Source organism: Crinia signifera, chromosome 4 (genome assembly GCF_055691185.1).
Source record: "Crinia signifera chromosome 4, ASM5569118v1, whole genome shotgun sequence".
Lineage (NCBI taxonomy): Eukaryota > Metazoa > Chordata > Amphibia > Anura > Myobatrachidae > Crinia > Crinia signifera.
In genome coordinates, this window is record NC_139220.1 from 174,431,334 (window position 1) to 174,451,750 (window position 20,417).

At 50.2% G+C, this 20,417-nt stretch overlaps 2 protein-coding genes across 5 annotated transcripts in view; one reads left to right on the forward strand and one right to left on the reverse strand.

Moving 5' to 3' along the window:
- FAM185A (family with sequence similarity 185 member A) overlaps positions 1 to 3,822 on the reverse strand; it is a 56,129-nt gene extending 52,307 nt beyond the window's left edge. The window contains exon 1 of one of the 2 annotated variants that reach the window (XM_083183045.1): positions 3,156 to 3,822. In XM_083183045.1, coding sequence (XP_083039171.1) covers positions 3,156 to 3,537 — 382 coding nt within the window. In that variant the 5' untranslated portion in view covers positions 3,538 to 3,822. The remainder of the gene's footprint in view (positions 1 to 3,155) is intronic. The other variant, XM_083183044.1, reaches the window with a different exon arrangement.
- CCDC146 (coiled-coil domain containing 146) overlaps positions 3,145 to 20,417 on the forward strand; it is a 123,168-nt gene continuing 105,895 nt past the window's right edge. The window contains exons 1-3 of one of the 3 annotated variants that reach the window (XM_083183040.1): positions 3,145 to 4,314; positions 4,709 to 4,750; positions 10,077 to 10,245. In XM_083183040.1, coding sequence (XP_083039166.1) covers positions 10,087 to 10,245 — 159 coding nt within the window. In that variant the 5' untranslated portion in view covers positions 3,145 to 4,314; positions 4,709 to 4,750; positions 10,077 to 10,086. The remainder of the gene's footprint in view (positions 4,315 to 4,708; positions 4,751 to 10,076; positions 10,246 to 20,417) is intronic. The other 2 variants (XM_083183041.1, XM_083183039.1) reach the window with 2 other exon arrangements.

Here is a 20,417-nt window from a genome sequence, read left to right on the forward strand (position 1 = left end):
AGCAGTGTGAGGATTCACTATGAGAATCCTCACACTGTGCCTACCTAGCTAGGGTAAAAGTTAATAAAATAATAAAAATCCCCTAACTACTCTAATTCTTCGGCTGCTCCTGCAGCCCTTTAGAATAGCACCCACTCCAGTGGGCACCTAACACGAACTGAAGAGTCCAGGGATGCAGTAGGGGAGGAGCCTACCCTCTAAAACTTTAGGATAGGTGCCTGGCTCCTTCGGACCCTCCTACATCCCAGTGTTGAGCTGTGTCACCAGGACCATTGAAAGAGAAAGGGAGATTCAGCATGGGAGGTTTCAAATCTCTCCAAAAGCACTTGGTGTGGCATATTTTTATAAAAATTAACATTCTTTACCTAGCAGTGCTTTCATTTTTGGTTGAGAATCTTTTATCTTTGTGAATGTCTTTTTTTTTTTTTTTTTTAAAGTGCCATCTGTGAGATTTGCTAATTTTATCGGATCGTACACCCCCCCCTAAACATTTAGACTTAGTCATTGGTGGTACAGTGACACCCCCCCCCCCCCCCCCCGAAACACTTAGGTTTGGTCAGTGGTTTTACAGTGACCCCCCCTAAACATTTAATAGTTGGTGGTAGTGTCCCCCGTACCATCGTTGGTGGTATCCCCCTCTTCCCCCAACTTGTTGGCGGCATTGTGTAAAAAAAAAAAAAAAAAAAAAAATACTCACCAACTCCGGGGTCTTCCAGCTTTGTGTCCGGTCACTGCAGCTTCCATCTGACTGCAGCGGGCGGGCGCAGCGGGTCCTGGAAGCGTCCCAGCGGCAGCGGCTTCAGCAGTGCCTTCAGGCTTCCGGACTGCAAGTGACAGCGGGGCTTCGAGTTGGCTGTGTCTTCAGTGACAGTCGCTCAGATGGCCCTGCTCATCCCCATGCCACACATATGGGAGATGAGCAGGAGCATCTCAGCGACTGCTCTGAATTTACCTACGGGGCCGTGCTGAATCTTGTGCAGATTCAGAACAGTGGGGGCGCGCATGTAAATCGCTGTGTGGACCACACACACAGCGATTTACATGCGGTTTCAGGCATTTTCTGAGGGATTTAGTAAAATCGTTCAGAAAGTGCCTGTAAATTGTTCCATGTGTGGGGCCCTTTAAGGTAAGCTCATGTGGAGAGAGGAACTATGATGTTCTTCGGTAAGTGAAGGGAATGGAGTATGTAGTATAGTTATGTAGCGTAGATCAATAATGTAGTGCAGTGTATAGTGGTGTGTAGTGCAGCATATAGCGTAGTAATGTAGTGTAATATCATCCAGCAATATCCCCTTAATTTGTAAATGTTTTAAGGTGCCACAATTATTGTACACAATATGGCATCTCAGTTTTGCGATGAGATGTTTGCTGCACATACTTTTTGTACTAGATCTCATCGCAAAACCGAGATGCGATATTGTATACTATAATTGTAATGTGTATGGGCACCTTGAGAATCTGATCTGATCATCTGTAGCTCCACCTACATTTTCTACAGCTCTGCATACCTATGCGCCGGCCTTTCCCCTATGGGGCCCTTGTCAATTTTTGCAAGTCCTGGGCCCCACAATTTGTAATAGCAGCCCTGAATCCAGCTGTGCTGCCCCTAGTCTCTCTGTCTGAGTGCAGCAGCTTCACCATATGCTGTGTGACAGCTGTCTTATGCACAGCGAATTTCACCTCAGTAGAGGTCTCTGGCCTGGAGTCCCAGAAGACGGTCCATTCCAGCTGTGCTGCCCCCAATCTAACCGCCCGAGTGCAGCAATTGCAAGTCAGAGGGAGTCTACAATGTTTGTGCATGTGACAGCTAGTCACACCGCAAAGAGCTCCACCTCAGTAGTCTGGTCTGACTTTATGAAGAAAGTGCAAGAGGGAGGCTGTAATGTCTCCCTTCGCCATTTGCTGTGTGACAGCTGTCACATGCTCGGCAGAGGTTGCTGCAGGGAGCTGGTCTGGTTCTGGACTCTAAAAGGTAGTCATAACTGCGGAGAAGATAATCGGGACAGACCTTCCCTCTGTCCAGAACCTGTACCTGTCCAGAGCAAAAAAGCAGGCAACGAAGATGGTCAAGGACCAACTACATCCTGGCCGTGGCTTGTTTAACCTGCTGTCATCAGGCAGACACTACAGGGCTATTCCCACCAGAAACCTAAAAAGTTTCTTTCCTCAAGTGGTTCACCTGTTGACACATGAACTCCTCATTCTAGTCGCACCATAACCCTTTGCACATAATCTAACATGGTTTCCCCTCGGAATAACTTTCTACATGACTGTACATGTTCCCCCACCTGTTTATATTGTATGATGATTACTTGTTACCCACCTGGCTGCTGCACAGCAAACCGAAAACAAATTCCTAGTATACGCAAGTATACGTGGCCAATAAAGCGGATTCTGATGTTCAGACTGTACCAGCTTTAACCCAATACCATTAGCATGTGTACACCATTTTAGACTTACTATCAGTGGCGTATCTCAAATGGATGCATACGTTTTTCAAATACTTATCCTCCGGAGTCCAGAAGCGGCGGCAGCAAGACCGCTGGCAAAATCGGAGCCCATTTTCTGGCAATCTGTGCATGCGCAGTGGAGTCTGAACGCTCTAGTGCTCAGACACCACAATGCTGCCGGCAACAGCAGCAATACGATAATCAACGGAAAAATGTCCGCCACACAATTTTTCCAGAGATTTGAACATGCGGAGTAGAGTGCTGCCTCGGACCTTACTGCTCCAGGCAGAATATAGGGGGCATGGCCAGAGGAGGCTGCACATGGCCTTCTCCACAATCAAAATAAACCAGCTCACTATATATAACCTGGTGTGAGTGCAGGATTGCCAAGTGCATATTATAACAAAAAAAAAGCATGGGTTTCCCAAGTGATGTGGCTCAACGATTTTGTATTTTCAGAAACATATAAAATGTATATTTTGCAGAAATACCTGAAACGAAAACGTTAAATATACAGCCAACATTAAAATAAGCTATAAAGAAAAGTTAAAACACCAGAAAAGAATCAGAAAACAGTAAAGAAAAAGTATACACCAAAATACTCTGCTGTTTTGTAGCCTGCAGTGAGTGCTCACACTACACAGGCTGCTGGTGACACAGGGGTGGCCAGCTGGTAGTCTGGGGCAATGCGGTGGGGCTACGTACCGAAGCGCACCGGAGTGCTGACATCTACACAGGTCCGGCTGTCTATGTCCTGGGAAGTAATGAGCACCTGCTTGGACTCCTCATCGTATCGGACTTCGATGTTGTCCAAATCCAGGCCCCTGTGCACGTTGCGATCCACCCCGCTCACCGTGACAAACACCCGGTCGGCGTTTGGGTAGGTGAGGGGGTCCTGGGGTCCCACCCGCACGTTGCATGGCAACTTCACTCTCAAGCTGCTCAGCGGGTTCACGATAAGCGTCCACTGCTTGAGGGGCGTGTTGCGGGGCTCAGCGGCACTGTTGCCCCAGTGCCGGCAGGGAGATGCCCGTATGACCCTCAGGGGAGCCCACCATAGGCGGCCGCGATACGCCAGGGAGACCATTGCTGCCCTAGAACAGCCATACACATCCTTCTTCTGTGTTCCCTACGTGTCCGCGGCCCGACTGCTGGGAATTGTAGTCACACACGCGGCTCTCTGAAAGGCGGCTGCGGCGTAGACAACTACATCTCCCAGAATACGTAGCTCCAGATGTCAGACGTGCCCCAAACCTTCAATTTTTACTTGTTGTTATACTAAACTACCAGGTATACGCGGACCCAGTGAATGATGGGAAAATTTACAAAACTGAAGGGGATCTAGACACTACCGTCCAACTACTCTCCCGCTCCCAAACACGCCCAGCGCATGACGTCAGAATACCCAGCACCGCCCCAGACCCGCCCCGTGCCTGACGTCAGAAGATCCGTAGGATGAAGGGGAACGTACCTTCGGCTATGGCCAGCCAGCAGCAGCTGAGATTGTAGCACTTGGGACTACTACTACGCACGGCAGTATCATCTCCCCATATACAGCCACTCGGCTTGTACGTAGGGGCACTGCTCTCTCTCTCTCCGTATAATATAACACAGCGATACGTAATTATCCTCCCATCACCAGGCAGCACCACATAGTCACTGTAACTGTACTGTAATACTCCGCCCCCCAACACCGCAGCCCCTAGTAACACCGCAACAGTGGGGCGGGCACCCACAAGGTTGTTGCCATGGAGCGGGACGCTGGCTGTGTAGTGAGGAGGCGCCTACACCCGGTACAGGAGCGGCGACGGGGTCGGTGAGCACAGATGTGAGGGAGCAGCGGCGGGGACCGGTGTGTGGGAAGGTGAGAAGTTTAAAGCCACTCACTCCCGCTGTATCCTCGTGTGTGCCAGTGCTGTACTAGCACACTAACTGTGCCCACTGCCCATTAAGTGGAATACTCGGCAATGTACAGTGTAGCACAGTGGTTCCCAAACTGTGTGCCGTGGCACCCTGGGGTGCCTTGGAGGACTTGCAATGGTGCCCTGGGTTGGTGGTCCAGGACCAATTCGAGTTATTCATGTCCACTATAATAGTCAAATTGTGCACAAACAGAAGGGAATCCTGTCCATTATCACATAACTGATCCTAAGGATGAGATATAAACACAATTTATTTAACTTAATGTAACCACCTTTTAATTTCAGGTATGTGGCTACCACATGTACTATACTGATTTTATGCTTGTTTCCTTTTAGGGCTCTCAAATGAATAGAGGTACAGCGCGTTTATATAAAAGGGTAAGTTTACTTTTTCAAAATGTGAAGAATATAACATTACAATACAAACATTTGAATTCAATAAACAACTTTTTTCATAACTTACGGCTTCAATAATTGACTTTAACAGTAGAACAAGCAGAGCATAACTTTACACAGTATGACGGTTCAATAAATAACTTTGCATGACATGTATAAACTCAATAAACTACTATACTTTCTATCTTTCCTATACACATAGTAATGCATGCATTTACACAAAAAGTTACTGTGCGCTGGCCAGCATAAAAAACACTGCATATAGATATATTTGTTGGCGCGCGTTGGGGCCCTTGCTGAAGGTGTGAATAGGCTAATAAGCAACCTGTTTAAATATGAATTTGTCCGCTGGTCTTCACTAGGTGTTCCTAGCACTGTAGAAGTCTATGTCTCTGTCCCTGTAATGTGTGATATTACTCGCACCAAGTATCTGTGTAATTGAGTTTAGATACAATAGTCTGACTTCCTTTGGTGTAGATTGAAACTTTCTATGCTCCTCTAAAGTTGTTTGACTGTCAGCCCAGGGGCAATTGTTACAAAGTCTCCTATTCTGTGAAGTAGGAAGCTTAGGCTACTTCTATGCGGCTGCTGTATTAAGTGGAGCTAACATCAATGTCTGGGGTTCCTGCGTGTGATAGTGCATAATGAAGGTTAGCTCACCCTTCTTGCAGCTCTGATCATCTATCTGGGCAACTGTCTTTTTTCCTATCTTCTTCCTTCTCTTCCTGCTTTAATGTCTTTGATCTGCCTGCCTTTATTCTTCCTGCACCCAGCCTAGTGCGTACACCTGTCACTTTGTCCCCCCACCTCCCATCTCCCGCAGGGCACTGCTGTTAAAACAGGCAGACCCTGGGTGCGGAGGAGAATATTAGAGTGCTCCTATAAGTGAATCAGGAGCGCTACTTCTGGCATGGTAATTGTTGGCAACTGTCCAAGGTGGGTGACAGCGGGGGCCCTCCCCCTTTCTTCTGTCAGCACCTCCTCCCGTCTCCCGCTGGTGGCCGTCAGTGATATGAACGGCACCAGGGTGTAGAGGGGTGCGACAGGGGTGGCTCTCTCCCGAACTGGATGGTGGCTATCAGCTGGGCTGGGCGGCGGCTTTCGGCAGGGCTGGGCGGCGGCTTTCGGCAGGGCTGGGCGGCGGCTTTCGGCTGGGCTGGTGATGATGGGCGGCTCCCTCCCTCGCTGTTCACACCTCCTCCCGTCTCCCGCTGGTGGCCGTCAATGGTGAGGGCGGCCCCAGGGTGTAGAGGGGTGTGACAGCGGCGGCTTACTGTTTGTGCTGGGCGGTGACTCCTCTTCTTCGTCTGCGGTGCTTGTGCAGCTTCTTCCTTCTGCCGTCCACGCCTCCTCCCGTCTCCCGCAGGGCAGCGCTGCCAGACAAGCAGGCTGCACCTGGGTGTAGAGGGGCGTGAGCGGGGCTGGTCTCTTCCTCCCGGCGTGTAGGTGGATCTGTGGGCGGCAACCGGTAGGCGGCTTGACAGGCGGCGTCTTCTCCCGGCTGGGCGGCTCTTGTGGATGACGCGCCGCCAGCGCCTCTCCAGACAGCGCGAGGCTCACCCGTCAGCGGCGTCTCCGGTGCAGGTGAGTTGCGCTTGTCAGCGTCTTCCCGGGTTGGAGGCTCTTGTGGGTGGCGCGCTGTCAGCGCTTCCCCAGACAGCGTGAGGCTCTTGTGTCACTTGCGGTGGGCTGAAGGGAGGCAGCTCCCAGTGTGCAGCGGAAGCTTGTCTCTCCGGCGTTGTCCTTCTGATAACATAAGAATGCCGGCACACATAGAAGTTTTGCAGAGCCTGCCTAAGGGCCCCTTCCCCGACTCCTCTCCAAGGAGCTCAGCCCGCACTAATTACAGCTCAATGTCTACAGCGGCGCTGACTGACTCCGTTGGAGGGTTCTAGAAGGGAGCGATCAGCTTCTCCCTATGAGCTCTGACAGTTCCTTTATATACTGTGCTGGGAGGTCAGCTGTGCGGCACGAGAACAGCTGTTCTCCCGCTCAGTGCACGAGACAGCTGACTTCCCGCACTTTTAGTGTCCTCAGGGACACTTACTATACCTGTTTGATTGGCAGCTGGCTGTGGGTTCACAAAGGGGGCAGCAGCATATGTGTAAGCGCTGCATTACCAATGTCCATGAGTCATTAATACATTCCACTGCCACCAATGCCTTTCGTCCAATAACTTAACACTAAAACACAGTTTTGGCAGAGCCTGTCACTGGCCATAGTTATCTAACATGTATGAGTCTATACCACCCGGTTTTAAACAGTTTCTGAGCAAAATATACATTTTGGTTGCTCAGTCAGCGTTACCATATCTGTGGAAAAGTTCATCACACAACATCAATCCTGAGGTGGAAACTGCTTATACTTTTATAATTACATTTCTTAACATATTTACAGCATGAATATGTTACACTAATGATACTCTTTACTTAGTTGGGCGCCAGCGATTGAAATCGCGGGCGTCGGGGGTAAAAATCGCGGGTAAATCGGGATGGCCGCGATGCCCGCGATGACCGTGATTTTCCCATAGGGAACAATGTTAAAAAGGCTGATTGACCGCGATTTTAGTGTTAAATGCCTCAATGGACCCGATTTGGCCATAGGAATCAATGTTAAATGGGCCACAGAGCCCATTAACCCTTAAATGTCCCCCCCAATTTTTAACGCCACCCCACGATCCACGCCAACCCGAAGCGTGGCGAGCGCAGCGAGCCCGCGAGGGGCGGCGGTACGCGTCCTCCGACCTTTTCATGCCCTACTATCCACTAGGGCGTGGAGTGAGAATATAATAGTGTGGCGAGCGCAGCGAGCCACCGAGCCCGAAGCGTGGCGAGCGGACGCGGATACCTTCACAGGTAGACGCGTCCCCTCACGGGCTTCACAGGTGTCGGCGTCGCCACGGACACCTGTGAAGCCCGCGAGGGGACGCGTATAACTGTGAAGGTATCCGCGTCCCCTCGCGGGGCTCGCTGCGCTCGCCACGCTTCGGGCTCGGTGGCTCGCTGCGCTCGCCACACTATTATATTCTCACTCCACGCCCTAGTGGATAGTAGGGCATGAAAAGGTCGGAGGACGCGTACCGCTGCGCTCGCCACGCTTCGGGTTGGCGTGGATCGTGGGGTGGCGTTAAAAATTGGGGGGGGACATTTAAGGGTTAATGGGCTCTGTGGCCCATTTAACATTGATTCCTATGGCCAAATCGGGTCCATTGAGCCATTTAACAGTAAAATCGGGTCCATCGCGCCTTTTAACATTGATTCCTATGGGAAATCGGGAGCATCGCGTCGCGGGCATCGCGGGTACATTTCGACCTTTTCGACCTTTTCATGCCCTACTATCCACTAGGGCGTGGAGTGAGAATATAATAGTGTGGCGAGCGCAGCGAGCCACCGAGCCCGAAGCGTGGCGAGCGGACGCGGATACCTTCACAGGTAGACGCGTCCCCTCACGGGCTTCACAGGTGTCGGCGTCGCCACGGACACCTGTGAAGCCCGCGAGGGGACGCGTATAACTGTGAAGGTATCCGCGTCCCCTCGCGGGGCTCGCTGCGCTCGCCACGCTTCGGGCTCGGTGGCTCGCTGCGCTCGCCACACTATTATATTCTCACTCCACGCCCTAGTGGATAGTAGGGCATGAAAAGGTCGGAGGACGCGTACCGCCGCCCCTCGCGGGCTCGCTGCGCTCGCCACGCTTCGGGTTGGCGTGGATCGTGGGGTGGCGTTAAAAATTGGGGGGGGGACATTTAAGGGTTAATGGGCTCTGTGGCCCATTTAACATTGATTCCTATGGCCAAATCGGGTCCATTGAGCCATTTAACAGTAAAATCGGGTCCATCGCGCCTTTTAACATTGATTCCTATGGGAAATCGGGAGCATCGCGTCGCGGGCATCGCGGGTACATTTATGGCCGACGCTTCGGGGTGCTGGGATTTAAAAAAGTTTGGGAACCCCTGGTGTAGCACATGTCTGACAACTTACAAAATCATATGTTTGCTAATCATACTACACAATTGGGCAGATCATGATGTATTAAGCCTGGCAAAGAGATTCCACTGTCGTTCCTATTAGTAAGTCCCATTATTGGAAGATAAAGTGGAAGGAGATAACGCACCAGTCAATGAACTCCCAACTGTCATATTTCAAACACAGCTGATTGGCTGGTGGTTATCTCCTTTTACTTTATCTCCAGTTTATCTCTTCGCCAGGCTTAATACATATGGCCCAATGTACTTGTCAGGCGCACTGCGTCCTCTGGCTTGTAGTTTAAAACATTGGGGCAGTTGTATTAAGCCTTAAAAAAGAGATAAACATGAGGCTAATAAACGTCCAGCTAGTCAGCTCCCAACTGTCATGAACTGATGGTGATACATGTATTTAAAACATATTTATTAGACAGTAAATATGGCCCCCCTTCAGCTCTGGGCCCCATAGCAGCTGCACCCCTTGCACCTATGGTAGTTACACCCTTGTTATAGCCTGTGTTTGAAAAATGACAGTTGTGAGCTGACTAGCTGGACTTTTATCACCCTCGTGTTTATCTCTTTTTAAAGCTTAATATCTTAGACATGTAAGTTAAGCGCCATACACACTGGGTGATATTGTTCACCTGCATGCTTAGCGGGCCCCGGTGACGTCACTGAACGCTATCGGTGGCCAATATTGTTCAGTGTTACACACAGCCTGTGTAATCTAGTGTGTATGGGGCTTTATACCATTACAATAAATGGAGGATACAGTGTGACATGAGGCCTAATTCAGCACATCTAGTCTGCCCCTTCAGTCTGCTTGCCAGGATTTGGTACTCTGGTTTCCTCCCACAATTCAAAAATATACTGATAGGTTAATTGGCTTCTAACATAAAATAACCCTAGAATCTCTGTGTGTCTGTACATGGAGTAGGGAATATAGATTGTAAGCTCCACTGGGGCAGGGACTGATGTGAGCATTCGGTACTTATGTATTATCTGGGCTCCCATGTTAAATGCACCCCATTTTTTCATTCCCCTACTATCCAACTACGCATGGAGTTGATTTTATATAGTGTGGCAAGCGCAGCGAGCCACCGTGCCCGAAGCTTGGCAAGCGGACGCGGTCTCATAAGAAAAACGGGAGCCCAGATAGTACCGAGCATTCAAATATTCTCTGTACAGCACTGCAGAATATGTGTGCGCTATATAAATAACTGATAACACATAAATAAATATTGTACAGTATATAGTTTAATAATATCATTATTTCAGCATCCCTAACATAAACCTCTTCCTTATGCTTAATGTTGACCATTTATCATATGTGTTTTCTGATGGTAGAGTTAGAAAAATGAGCAGTTTCTCAGAAGAAAGGTCCGACGTGAGTGAGTCTTCAGCAGAAGAAGACAATGTCCAGGAGAAGCCATTGTCTGCATTAGCGCCTGTTAACACACAAGAGGAGAGTCCGAAAGATGTTTCTGCAAGCCCTGCCTTCCAGTGCTTGGATGAGGTAAGACAAGTGCCGCTCAGTCTTATAGCATTTACTTCATTCTCTTGATTTGCGAAAAAGTAAAAGTGCCTAGAGTCCTGTTGGAGAAAGAACTCTATATAAATAAAAGTATTATTATTATAACAATTATTATATAGCCATGGTGCTATTATATTTGTACTGCATCGGCAAGGTGTTTCCCCTAAGTACTGACACTGATGGCGTATACATCATGGACTGGTGCTTTGAGGTGTTGTTGTATCTTCCATCTCTTACACTGCAGATCATTTGGAACCAAGTGTACGCACATATGAGTGATGTAGGGGTGTGGATTATTAGGTCGACCGCAGGAAGTTTGACATGCATTAGGTTGACCAATGAAGGTCAAAAGGCCTTAGGTCGACACATGAAAAGAAGTCAACTGGGTCATTAGGTCAACAAAAGCATTAGGTGGACATTGACAAGGTCAACATTCAAAAGGTCAACATGGGTTTCCCACTTTGTTTTTGACCTGAATATTGACACAGTCGACAAAAAAAAAAAAAAAAAAAAGTGAAAAATTCATGTTGACCTTTGGACTATCGACCTTCCCAGTGTCGACCTAATGACCAATGGTACCTAAAGACATGTCGATATTTGTCATGTGTCGACTTAAGGCATGTCGACCTTCAGTGGTCAACCTATTGCATGGTGACGTTTTCAATGTCGACCTAGTGACCGTATACCGTGAGTCATATGCAATTTAGTTACTGAGTAATGGTAAGGCTCAGTGATGGCATGCCAGTGCAACCCTATTAGTGAAAAACCCAATGTCAACCTTTTGACTGTCGACCTTTCCCATGGCGACCTAATGCTTGTGTCAACCTAATGACACTGTTGACCTAAACCCATGTTGACCTTCAGTCATGTCGACCTTCATGCATGACAGCCTAATGGTGTTGACCTAATGCTTGTCGACCTAGTTGGTGTCTATCCAATGATGCATACCCAGTTGTAATGTGACAATGTTATTTTCAGGCAAATTTAATGTTCCATCCACGTCGTAGGGGGGGGGGGGGGGGGGGGGGGGGAATTGGTGATAGAGTAGTCCATAGGCTCCTATTAGCTAACGCCATGGGTCTTCAAACTGTGGCCCTGTTGTGAAACCCATTGGGGGAAATTTACTAAAGGAAATTTGTAAAAAAAATTGGTGTATTTGTATCCAGAAATACACTTATTTTTGACATTTACTATCCCGAAAATACGGCAATTCGTATTCGTATTGATAGCACATCAATACGACTACGAATTGCCGTATTTTCGGGATAGTAAATGTCAAAAATAAGTGTATTTCTGGATACAAATACACCAATTTTTTTTACAAATTTCCTTTATTAAATTTCCCCCAATGTGTCAAATTCGTGATTTTATTGTTAAGTATTGTATGACATGGAACGGGATGCAGTTAATATCCCGGCGGTCGGGATCCCGGCCTTCAGAATCCCGACGCCGGAATCCCGACCGCCGAAATACCGACATATTCTCCCTCCGTGGGTGTCCACGACACCCCTGGAGGGAGAATAAATTAGTGTGCCGAGCGTAGCGAGGCACCGGGCCCGCTGCGTGGCGAGCGCAGCGAGCCCGCAAGGGGGGGCGATCCACGTCCCCCCCTTGTCGGCATTTCGGCTGTCGGGATTCCGGCATCGGGATTCTGAACGCCGGGATCCCGACCGCCGGGATTCAGTACTGAATCCCATGGAACATATAGTTTAAGTGACTGCAGTATTACATGTACCATAAATGGGTGAAAATCTGTTTTAGTTTTCATATTGCAAATTTTTGTATGTGCCGACTATATACTGGAATATAATCTGGATGTTTTTGCTATATTACCAGTGCAGGCATGTACATATTATAATACAATATAATATGCTCATTTTAATTACCGGTATGTCAGACTCGAAGCCATTCCATCTTTATAGAACTGCTGTTTGTTCTCCCTCCACTTGATGGCAATAGCGGCTTGAGTATTTTAACACAAGTTTGAGACACAAATTGAAAGATGGCTCCTGAATACCTCTGGAGCTTGGTGCAAAATAAGTTTTAACACTGCATAGCTCCCAACATGACCCGTTCCAGGAGGGGCAAACTGCTCTGCTCCTTGACTTTCCTCTTACTGTATTGTTTTATTTACAGTTTCTTATATAGCGCAGCATATTCTGTTGCGCTTTACAATTGGAAACATCAATGATAAAACAAACTGGGTAGATACAGACTATATACTGTAGAGGTAGGAGGGCCTTCATACATTTGACTGTCTGTAAATACCCAGTTGAGGAGCATTCTGGACAAGGTCTTGTTGGGAGGTATGCTTGTTTGTGTTTGTAGATAGTGAAGACTCTCCAGTTGTGAATAGTTCATACGTGCCTACCCTCCGGGAATGGTCGGGAGGCTCCCGAAAAACGTGTCCCCCTCCCGGCACCCCTGGAAGGTGGGTAAGTGTCCCGCATGCCCCCCAGAGTCCCGCTCCCTCCAGGAGCCGCTGGAAAGAAATGCCGAAATTAGCGGGTCTGTGGGAGGGACTAAAATGATGCAAATTGCGTCATTTTAGTCCCGCCCCCTACTCACGGACCCATGAATCGCGGTGTTTGCGCGGACTGGGGGCGGGGCTTTGAGTAATCAGCCTTGGCCCCGCCCCTGACCAGGAGATTCGGCTGTCCTCTCCGGGCTTCTCCAGGAGAGGCAAACTTAAAAGTCCGCAAATTGGCCCTAGCCAATCTGATGCCCTAGGCAAGATTTTCATTGGTGCCCCATAGTAAACTCTTCCAGCTGTCCCCCACCGTGCTGACACACCAAAAATGTGTGCATCCTGGTGACCCCTCATTTTATAAATTTAGGGTCCTACTCAGAGGAGTAGCTAGGTGACATTGTGCCCGGAGCAGCAGTATGTTTCGGCGCCCCCCCCCTTCCCATTAATTTTCCTTCTTATAGTAATGCACCTTACACATGATGCCACACAAATTTTAATGCCCATTATAGAATATGCCACACCGTAGTGCTCATTACACATTTTGACCTACACCGTAATGCCTAGTAGACATTATGCCACATACCCTAATGCTTAAGTAACTGCATGCCACACGCCGTAATGCACATTGCACATGAGGGAGCACAAGAGGGAGAAAAAGAGAAGAGAGAGTGAGGGAGAGAGGGAGGGGAAAAAGAGGAGAGCGAGGAAGCACAGGGGAGAGAGGAAGGTAAAAAAAAAAAGGACAGCAAGGGAGAGCAGGGCATAGAGAGTAAGGGAGCACATGATAGAGAGGAGGGAGGGGATCAGGAGAGGAGAAAGAGGGGGTGGGTTGGGGGGGGGGGGAGGAGCACTGGGGAGAAGGAGAGAGAGAGCAGAGGAGTGCAGGAAAGGGAGGGGGACCATGGGGGGTGGGGGATGACTGGAGAGACAGGGAGGAGGGGGAAAGAAAAGAGAGGCAAATGGGAAAGCCAGGCTGTACTTCCTAATTTTCCATTTCCGCACCACTGCTCCGCCCCTCTGCCTGAAAGTATAAGTTATTCACCAAGGGATGTCCTTACCAGCGCCTGAGAAGTCCCACTCCTTGCTGCTGCTGCCGTGTCTCCTGCTCTCACACTGCAGGGCCTCTGTTCTCCCGTGTACAGGAGCCATCGCCGGGCCTACTCTCCCACATAGATGCAGCGCCGCCGAGACTCCTGCTCCTCCCATACATAGATGCAGCGCCGCCGGGCCTACTCTCCCACATAGATGCAGCGCCGCCGGGACTCCTGCTCCTCCCGTACATAGATGCAGCTTCCAGGTCTCTGCTCCTCTGCATGCAGATGCTGCCACTGGTCCTTCTTCTCTGCACACAGGCGCCGCTTGTCCTTCCAGTGACACATGCAGGATTTTGAAAGGGGTAAATAAGTGGTTACAGAACCAATAATAACTGCCCCCACCCCCATAGATAGCTAGAATAACCCCTCATAGAAGGCATAGCCCCTCCATAGTTAGACAGCATAGCCCCCCATAGTCAGCATAGCCCCACATAGTCAACACAGCCCCCCATACACACCATAGCTAGTCCCACATCGTCATCATAGCCCCACCACAGTTAGACAGCAGAAATCCCCATGTAGACAGCACAGCCCCCATACACAGCACAGCCCCTAATGCACACCATAGCCCCACCATAGTTAGATAGCAGAACCCCCCATAGTCAGAACAGCCCTCCCATAAATAGACAGCACAGCCCCCCATAGACAGCATAGCCCCACATAGACAGCAGAAACCCCCCCCCCCATAGTCAGAACAGCCCTCCCATAGACAGCACAGCCCCCCATACACAGCACAGCCCCACCATAGTTAGACAGCACTAACCCCCCCACCCCCACACACACACACACACACACACCATAATCAGCATAGCCCCTCAGACAGAACACCCCCCAATCGGAGACCGCCTCAAGCACAGTCCCCCATCCCCCCTAGGCAGCAGACATCACAAGGATCCTCTCCAGCCTTCCACTGTTCCACACACACACACAGTCTGCAGACTTTGCAGGCACAAGCCTGGCCAGTGTGCAGATTCAATCATCCCAGAACCACTGGCAGCCCCTGCCCCCCTACTCACTTTGTAAATAGAGTAGCCCTGGTGCCCATGTGCTCCTCCGTAGGTCTCTTGTCTCCCCTCTCAGGCTGTATGTTATGTCGTTATCGTCAGCCTGAGGAGCTGCTCCCCCTGCCTGCCAGCGGCTGCATCTACATGTCACACAGAGAGGCAGACAGCAGCCGCAGCAGCAGCAGCAGGGAGGCAGAGGGAGACGGGACGGAGACAGAGGCTCTGCGCCTCTGCTATAGATTGCCGGGCGGCATCCAGAGGGTGGACCGGCGGGCAGCGAGTGTAGCGCCACGCTACTCCTCTGCGCCTGGAGCACACGCTTCACCGGCTCCACCCTCGCTACGCCCCTGGTCCTACTGGACTGTTTCTGGGTTCCACCACATAATAATCTTTTGCGCTACCCCCCATGGTAGGTGAGTGGGCAACGGAGGTGGGTGAGATGATGGGGCGAGAGAGGGGGAGTGAGGTGATGGGGACAAGAGAGGGAAGGGGTAAGGTGACATGGGGGTGTGAGGGGACGGGGTGAGAAGAAAGAGTGAGGAGAGGAGGCAAGTCTGCTCACCAGCATTGGCGGGTCACTTAGTAGTAGTTGTAGTTTGTTTATTTATAAGGCGCCACAAAGTGTCCGCAGCGCCGAACATAGCAAACAAAAAAACAAATTACAAGGTAACGTACAGGGTGTGTTGATAAAATACAGCATAAATAGGGGTATAGCTGGTAGAACTAAAATCAGCATCAGTTCTGAAGTAGGTGCTGAAATTGTTGAGGAGACTGAAGATGAAGTAAAGGAAGAGAAGAACAGGGCAGGAGCACTGGTGAGGTAAAGAGGTAGGGTGAGTATGTGAGGAAGGAGGGCCCTACTCATAAGAGTATGAGTAGGGCGGACAAATGAAAGACAATAGGATAAGTAGGAATGCATGGGAACAGATGGAGGGGTAGGGTAGGCAGGATAGGAGGAGCATAAGAGGTTAGGAGGAGGAGGGATACGCTATTCGGAAGAAGTGGGTTTTGAGGGAGTGCTTGAAGGAGGTAAGGGAATCAGAAAGCCTGATGGGTGGCGGGAGGTTGTTCCAGTGCAGGGGGGGGCAGTGCGAGAGAAGTCTTGGACATGGGAGTGGGAGGAGGTGATTAGGTGAGAGGTCAGGTGGCGGTCAGCGGTGGAGCGAAGAGGACAAGAGGGAGTGTGGATAGAGATCAGTGAAGAGAGGTAAGAAGCGGTGGAAGAGGAGAGAGCCTTGTAGGTGGTGGTGAGGAGTTTAAAGAGAACTCGGAAAGGAATGGGGAGCCAGTGAAGAGATAGACAGAGAGGGAGCTGGAGGTAGAGCGGCGGGAGAGGAAGATGAGCCTAGCAGTGGCATTAAGAATGGTTTGGAGAGGGGCAAGGCGGGCGAGAGGTAGCCCAGAGAGAAGGATGTTGCCGTAGTCAAGGCGGGAGATGACAAGAGAGTGAATGAGAATTTTGGTTGCGTCAGTGGAGAGGAATGGTCTGATGCGCGAGAGGGGATGTTCGGGGGATGGAAGCTTAGAAGTTCAGTTTTAGTCATGTTTAGTTTCAGGAAGTGTTGGTCATCCAGGCTGAGATGGCCGTGAGGCATTCAGAGATCTTGGACAGGAGTGATCGGGATAGGGCGGGGGAGGAGAGATATATTAGGGTATCATCAGCATAAAGGTGGTAATGGAAGCCGTAGGAGCTGATGATGGTGCCCAGAGAGGTGGTGTACAGGGAGAAGAGGAGAGGGCCAAGGACTGACCCTTGGGGAACACCGACTGGCTGCGGGGTAGTAGGAGAGGAGGAGCTCCCTAGTGGCATGCTCTCCTGCTACCTGGCCATCAATCGCCTACTGCTCTCCAGCCTCTTGCTGCTCCCTGGCTGATGACTGCCTCCTACTCCCTGCCGGGCAGCTCCTGCTCCCTGGCTGGTGAGCATCTGCTGATTCCCAGGCTGCTCCTGCGGCCCAGGCCACTAGGGTTCTGCTGTTCCGTGGGCGGCTCTTGCTGTCCTGCCGCCGGGCATCTTCTGCTCCCCGAGAGTCTCCTGCTGGGTCCAGGAGTGTATTTGCTGCACTACCGGCGGCCGCACCACTCAGAACAACATGTTTATTACTGCAGAGGCTCCACTCACTGCCAGTAATAATCATGACCGCTCAGGGATCGTGGGAGGAAAGGTGCACATCTGTGTGCACTGCGCTGCTGGCTGCCCGCAGATCTCAGGCAGGCAGCACAAGCATAGCTACAACTTTCCTTTCCATAGCTACAACTTTCCTGTAGCCCGAAGAGGGACAAATGTGAGAGCCTTAAAATAAGGGGGTGCGACTTTGTGGTTAGGGGGTGTTTGCACTTAAAAGACACTCCCCCAATTTCGCCACTTTGGGGGCATGGAGCTCTCAGAGCTGCTGACCATGCCCCCTTGTCCCTTTGCCTCCCTGAATAGACGCTGTGTGCATGCACACAGTATCTATTCACCGCTGCAGCGAGTGAGGGGCTCCCAACTGCCCTCCTCCACCATGGGATGTTGCCACCCATAGGTGGGATGCGGAACAGTCATAAAAATGTGTGACTATCTCAAAGACTGAGCCCTGAGGTCAGGGCCGGCGCTACCCGCTCAGCAGAGGATGCAAAGCAGGTAGGCGCCGGGCAGGAGAGGCGCCACAGTCCCTGCTCTGCATCCCCTGCTGTCTCTGAGGCTGCCGGCTGCTGCTGCGTCTGTCACACTGCAGGGCACGCAGCAGCGCCGGAGGCACAGAGTTCCCTCCAGGCTCATAAACATCAGGGCAGCAGTACGTACTAAAAGAGGCGGGGCTACACGGACGGAGGGGCGGGGCTACACGGACAGAGGGGGCGGGGCTATGATGGAGCAAGACTGAAGAGAGACACAGGAGAGGCTGAGCTGCCAGGACAGCAGAGCAGACTAAAGTGTGAGTGTACTAATGTCGGCAACTGCTGTGGGCACGTGTATAGGCAGGCAACATTACCAATGTCAGCAACTGGTGTGAGCATGTGTGTACATGTGTGTAGGCAGCATTATTAATGTCGGCAACTGCTGTGGGCACGTGTATAGGCAGGCAGCATTACCAATGTTAGCAACTGGTGTGAGCATGTGTGTAGGCAGCATTACTAATGTCAGCAACTGGTGTGAGCATGTGTGTAGGCAGCGCTACTAATGTCGGCAACTGCTGTGGGCACGTGTATAGTTAGCGCTACTAATGTCGGCAACTGCTGTGGGCACGTGTATAGTCAGCGCTACTAATGTCAGCAACTGGTGTGAGCATATGTGTAGACAGCGCTACTAATGTCAGCAACTGGTGTGGGCACATGTATAGTCAGCGCTATTAATGTCGGCAACTGCTGTGGGCACGTGTATAGTTAGCGCTACTAATGTCGGCAACTGCTGTGGGCACGTGTAAAGTCAGTGCTACTAATGTCGGCAACTGGTGTGGGCACGTGTATAGTTAGCGCTACTAATGTCAGCAACTGGTGTGAGCATGTGTGTAGACATCGCTACTAATGTCAGCAACTGGTGTGAGCATGTGTGTAGACATCGCTACTAATGTTGGCAACTGATGTAGGCATGTGTATAGTCAGCGGTACTAATGTCAGCAACTGGTGTGGGCACGTGTATAGTCAGCGCTACTAATGTCAGCAACTGGTGTGAGCATGTGTGTAGACAGTGCTACTAATGTCAGCAACTGGTGTGGGCACATGTATAGTCAGCGCTATTAATGTCGGCAACTGGTGTGGGCACGTGTATAGTCAGCGCTACTAATGTCGGCAACTGCTGTGAGCACGTGTAAAGTCAGCGCTACTAATGTCGGCAACTGGTGTGGGCACGTGTATAGTTAGCGCTACTAATGTCTTACAGTGCTACTAATGTCGGCAACTGGTGTGGGCATATGGTTACACAGTGCTACTAATGTTGGCAACTGGTGTGAGCACTACGTATAAGCAGAGCAACTACTTTTGGCAACTGGTGTGGGCATTCTGAATAAGCAGCCCTTCAAATGTGGGTATATCCAGGAGTATTCGGAGCATTATGTGTAGCATAATGTGTGTCAATATCATATGGGCATCATGGTGCTTGGCATATTTTGTAAGGAGAATTACGGTGTGTGGCATAATGTGTAATGGGCATTATGGTGTGCTGCATATTGTGTAAGGGGCATCATGATGTGTGACATAATGTATAATGTGTAATGGGCATTACTTTATTTATAATGTGCCTTACTGTGTGTGGTATAATGTGTAATGGGCATTGAGGTGTGAAGCATAATGTGTTATGGGGATTACAGTGTAATTGGTACTTTTATGTGACGATGCCCATTCCCCATAAAGCTACGCTCCTACATTTTTGCGCGCTCCTACGGCGCAAACTCTCCCTGTGTTTTAAACTCATGGCACCAAATTGGCTAGTTACAGCTGTGTAAGGTGAATAATATTGTGCTTCTATGTGGTGTAATTTGGAGTGGGAGTACTATTGTGTGGCCATTCCCCTTCCTTGAGAGATCACACATTTTTCTTTTGGTGTGCGCTGTCCCTTTGTAAAGCTTGGGTGGGCGCAAATTTATAGTTTGCAGGAGGGCGCCGAACCCCCTAGCACCGGCCCTGCCTGAGGTACTCCAACTGATAGAGGAAGTGAAGAGGAGGTGAAATCAGAGAAATGAACACTGAAGGAGTGATTAGATAGGATGAGAACCAAGAAAGGGCTCTGTCTTTAAAAAATAGGATTGTAGAGTTTGTATGAGAAGATTATAGGCCCCCCATACACTGACTGGGTGATTTACTTGAAATTTGTAGGTGACTGACAGTGGGTCCGATGCACTGCATGGCCCCTTGCACATCACAGCGGACCCTTCGTGTCACACCTGCTGCAGAATTGCAGGATTGTTTTGGGCTGGCTTGGCTGGGATTGCATATCGCATGTGATCCAGCCACCCGGGAAGGTGGCCGGATCTCCTCCTTTCTCCCTCCACACTCCCCCTGCCAGGGAGCAGCCACTCAGGTGTCACTAGCAGTGGGGGCTGGAAGCAACCTGTTCTCCGGGATCACATAGAAGGTGGTGTTTCCCTGAGTGTCTCAGTTGGCTCTCTGGAGGGCTGCTTCTGGTGAGGGGCACAGCGAGATGAGCAGGTGCTGTCGGGGGTCTGTGCTGTTGCTGGTCTGCACCCAGAGCTCAGCTAGGTACATGGGGAGTATTCCCGTCTCCTGTCGGCAAAGCTACTGTGTGATTGCCATTCATTCCTGCCTGCTACTGCTGCAGAGAGAGGAGAAAAATGGATGAGTTGCAGGGTCAGTGAGGGTCCATGGTCCACTTTTATTGATAGGGGCCCCACAAGTTTTGTGTCCAGGGGCCCCACAGACCTTATTCTGGCTCTGCACATAACTCCATATGGGTATGGTAAACATAATGTGCACTCCTAGGAATTAGGGTAGCCAATCCCGGGATCGGGATCAGCAGGATCCCGGTGTTTGGCCCCAAAATTACCAGGATATGAATCCCATTATTGGAGCTTCTAATCCTGGGATGAAGGGATCAGCCTGAGCATATGCAAATCTAAAACCAGGCCACGCTGAGCACCTGCTCAAATGCTG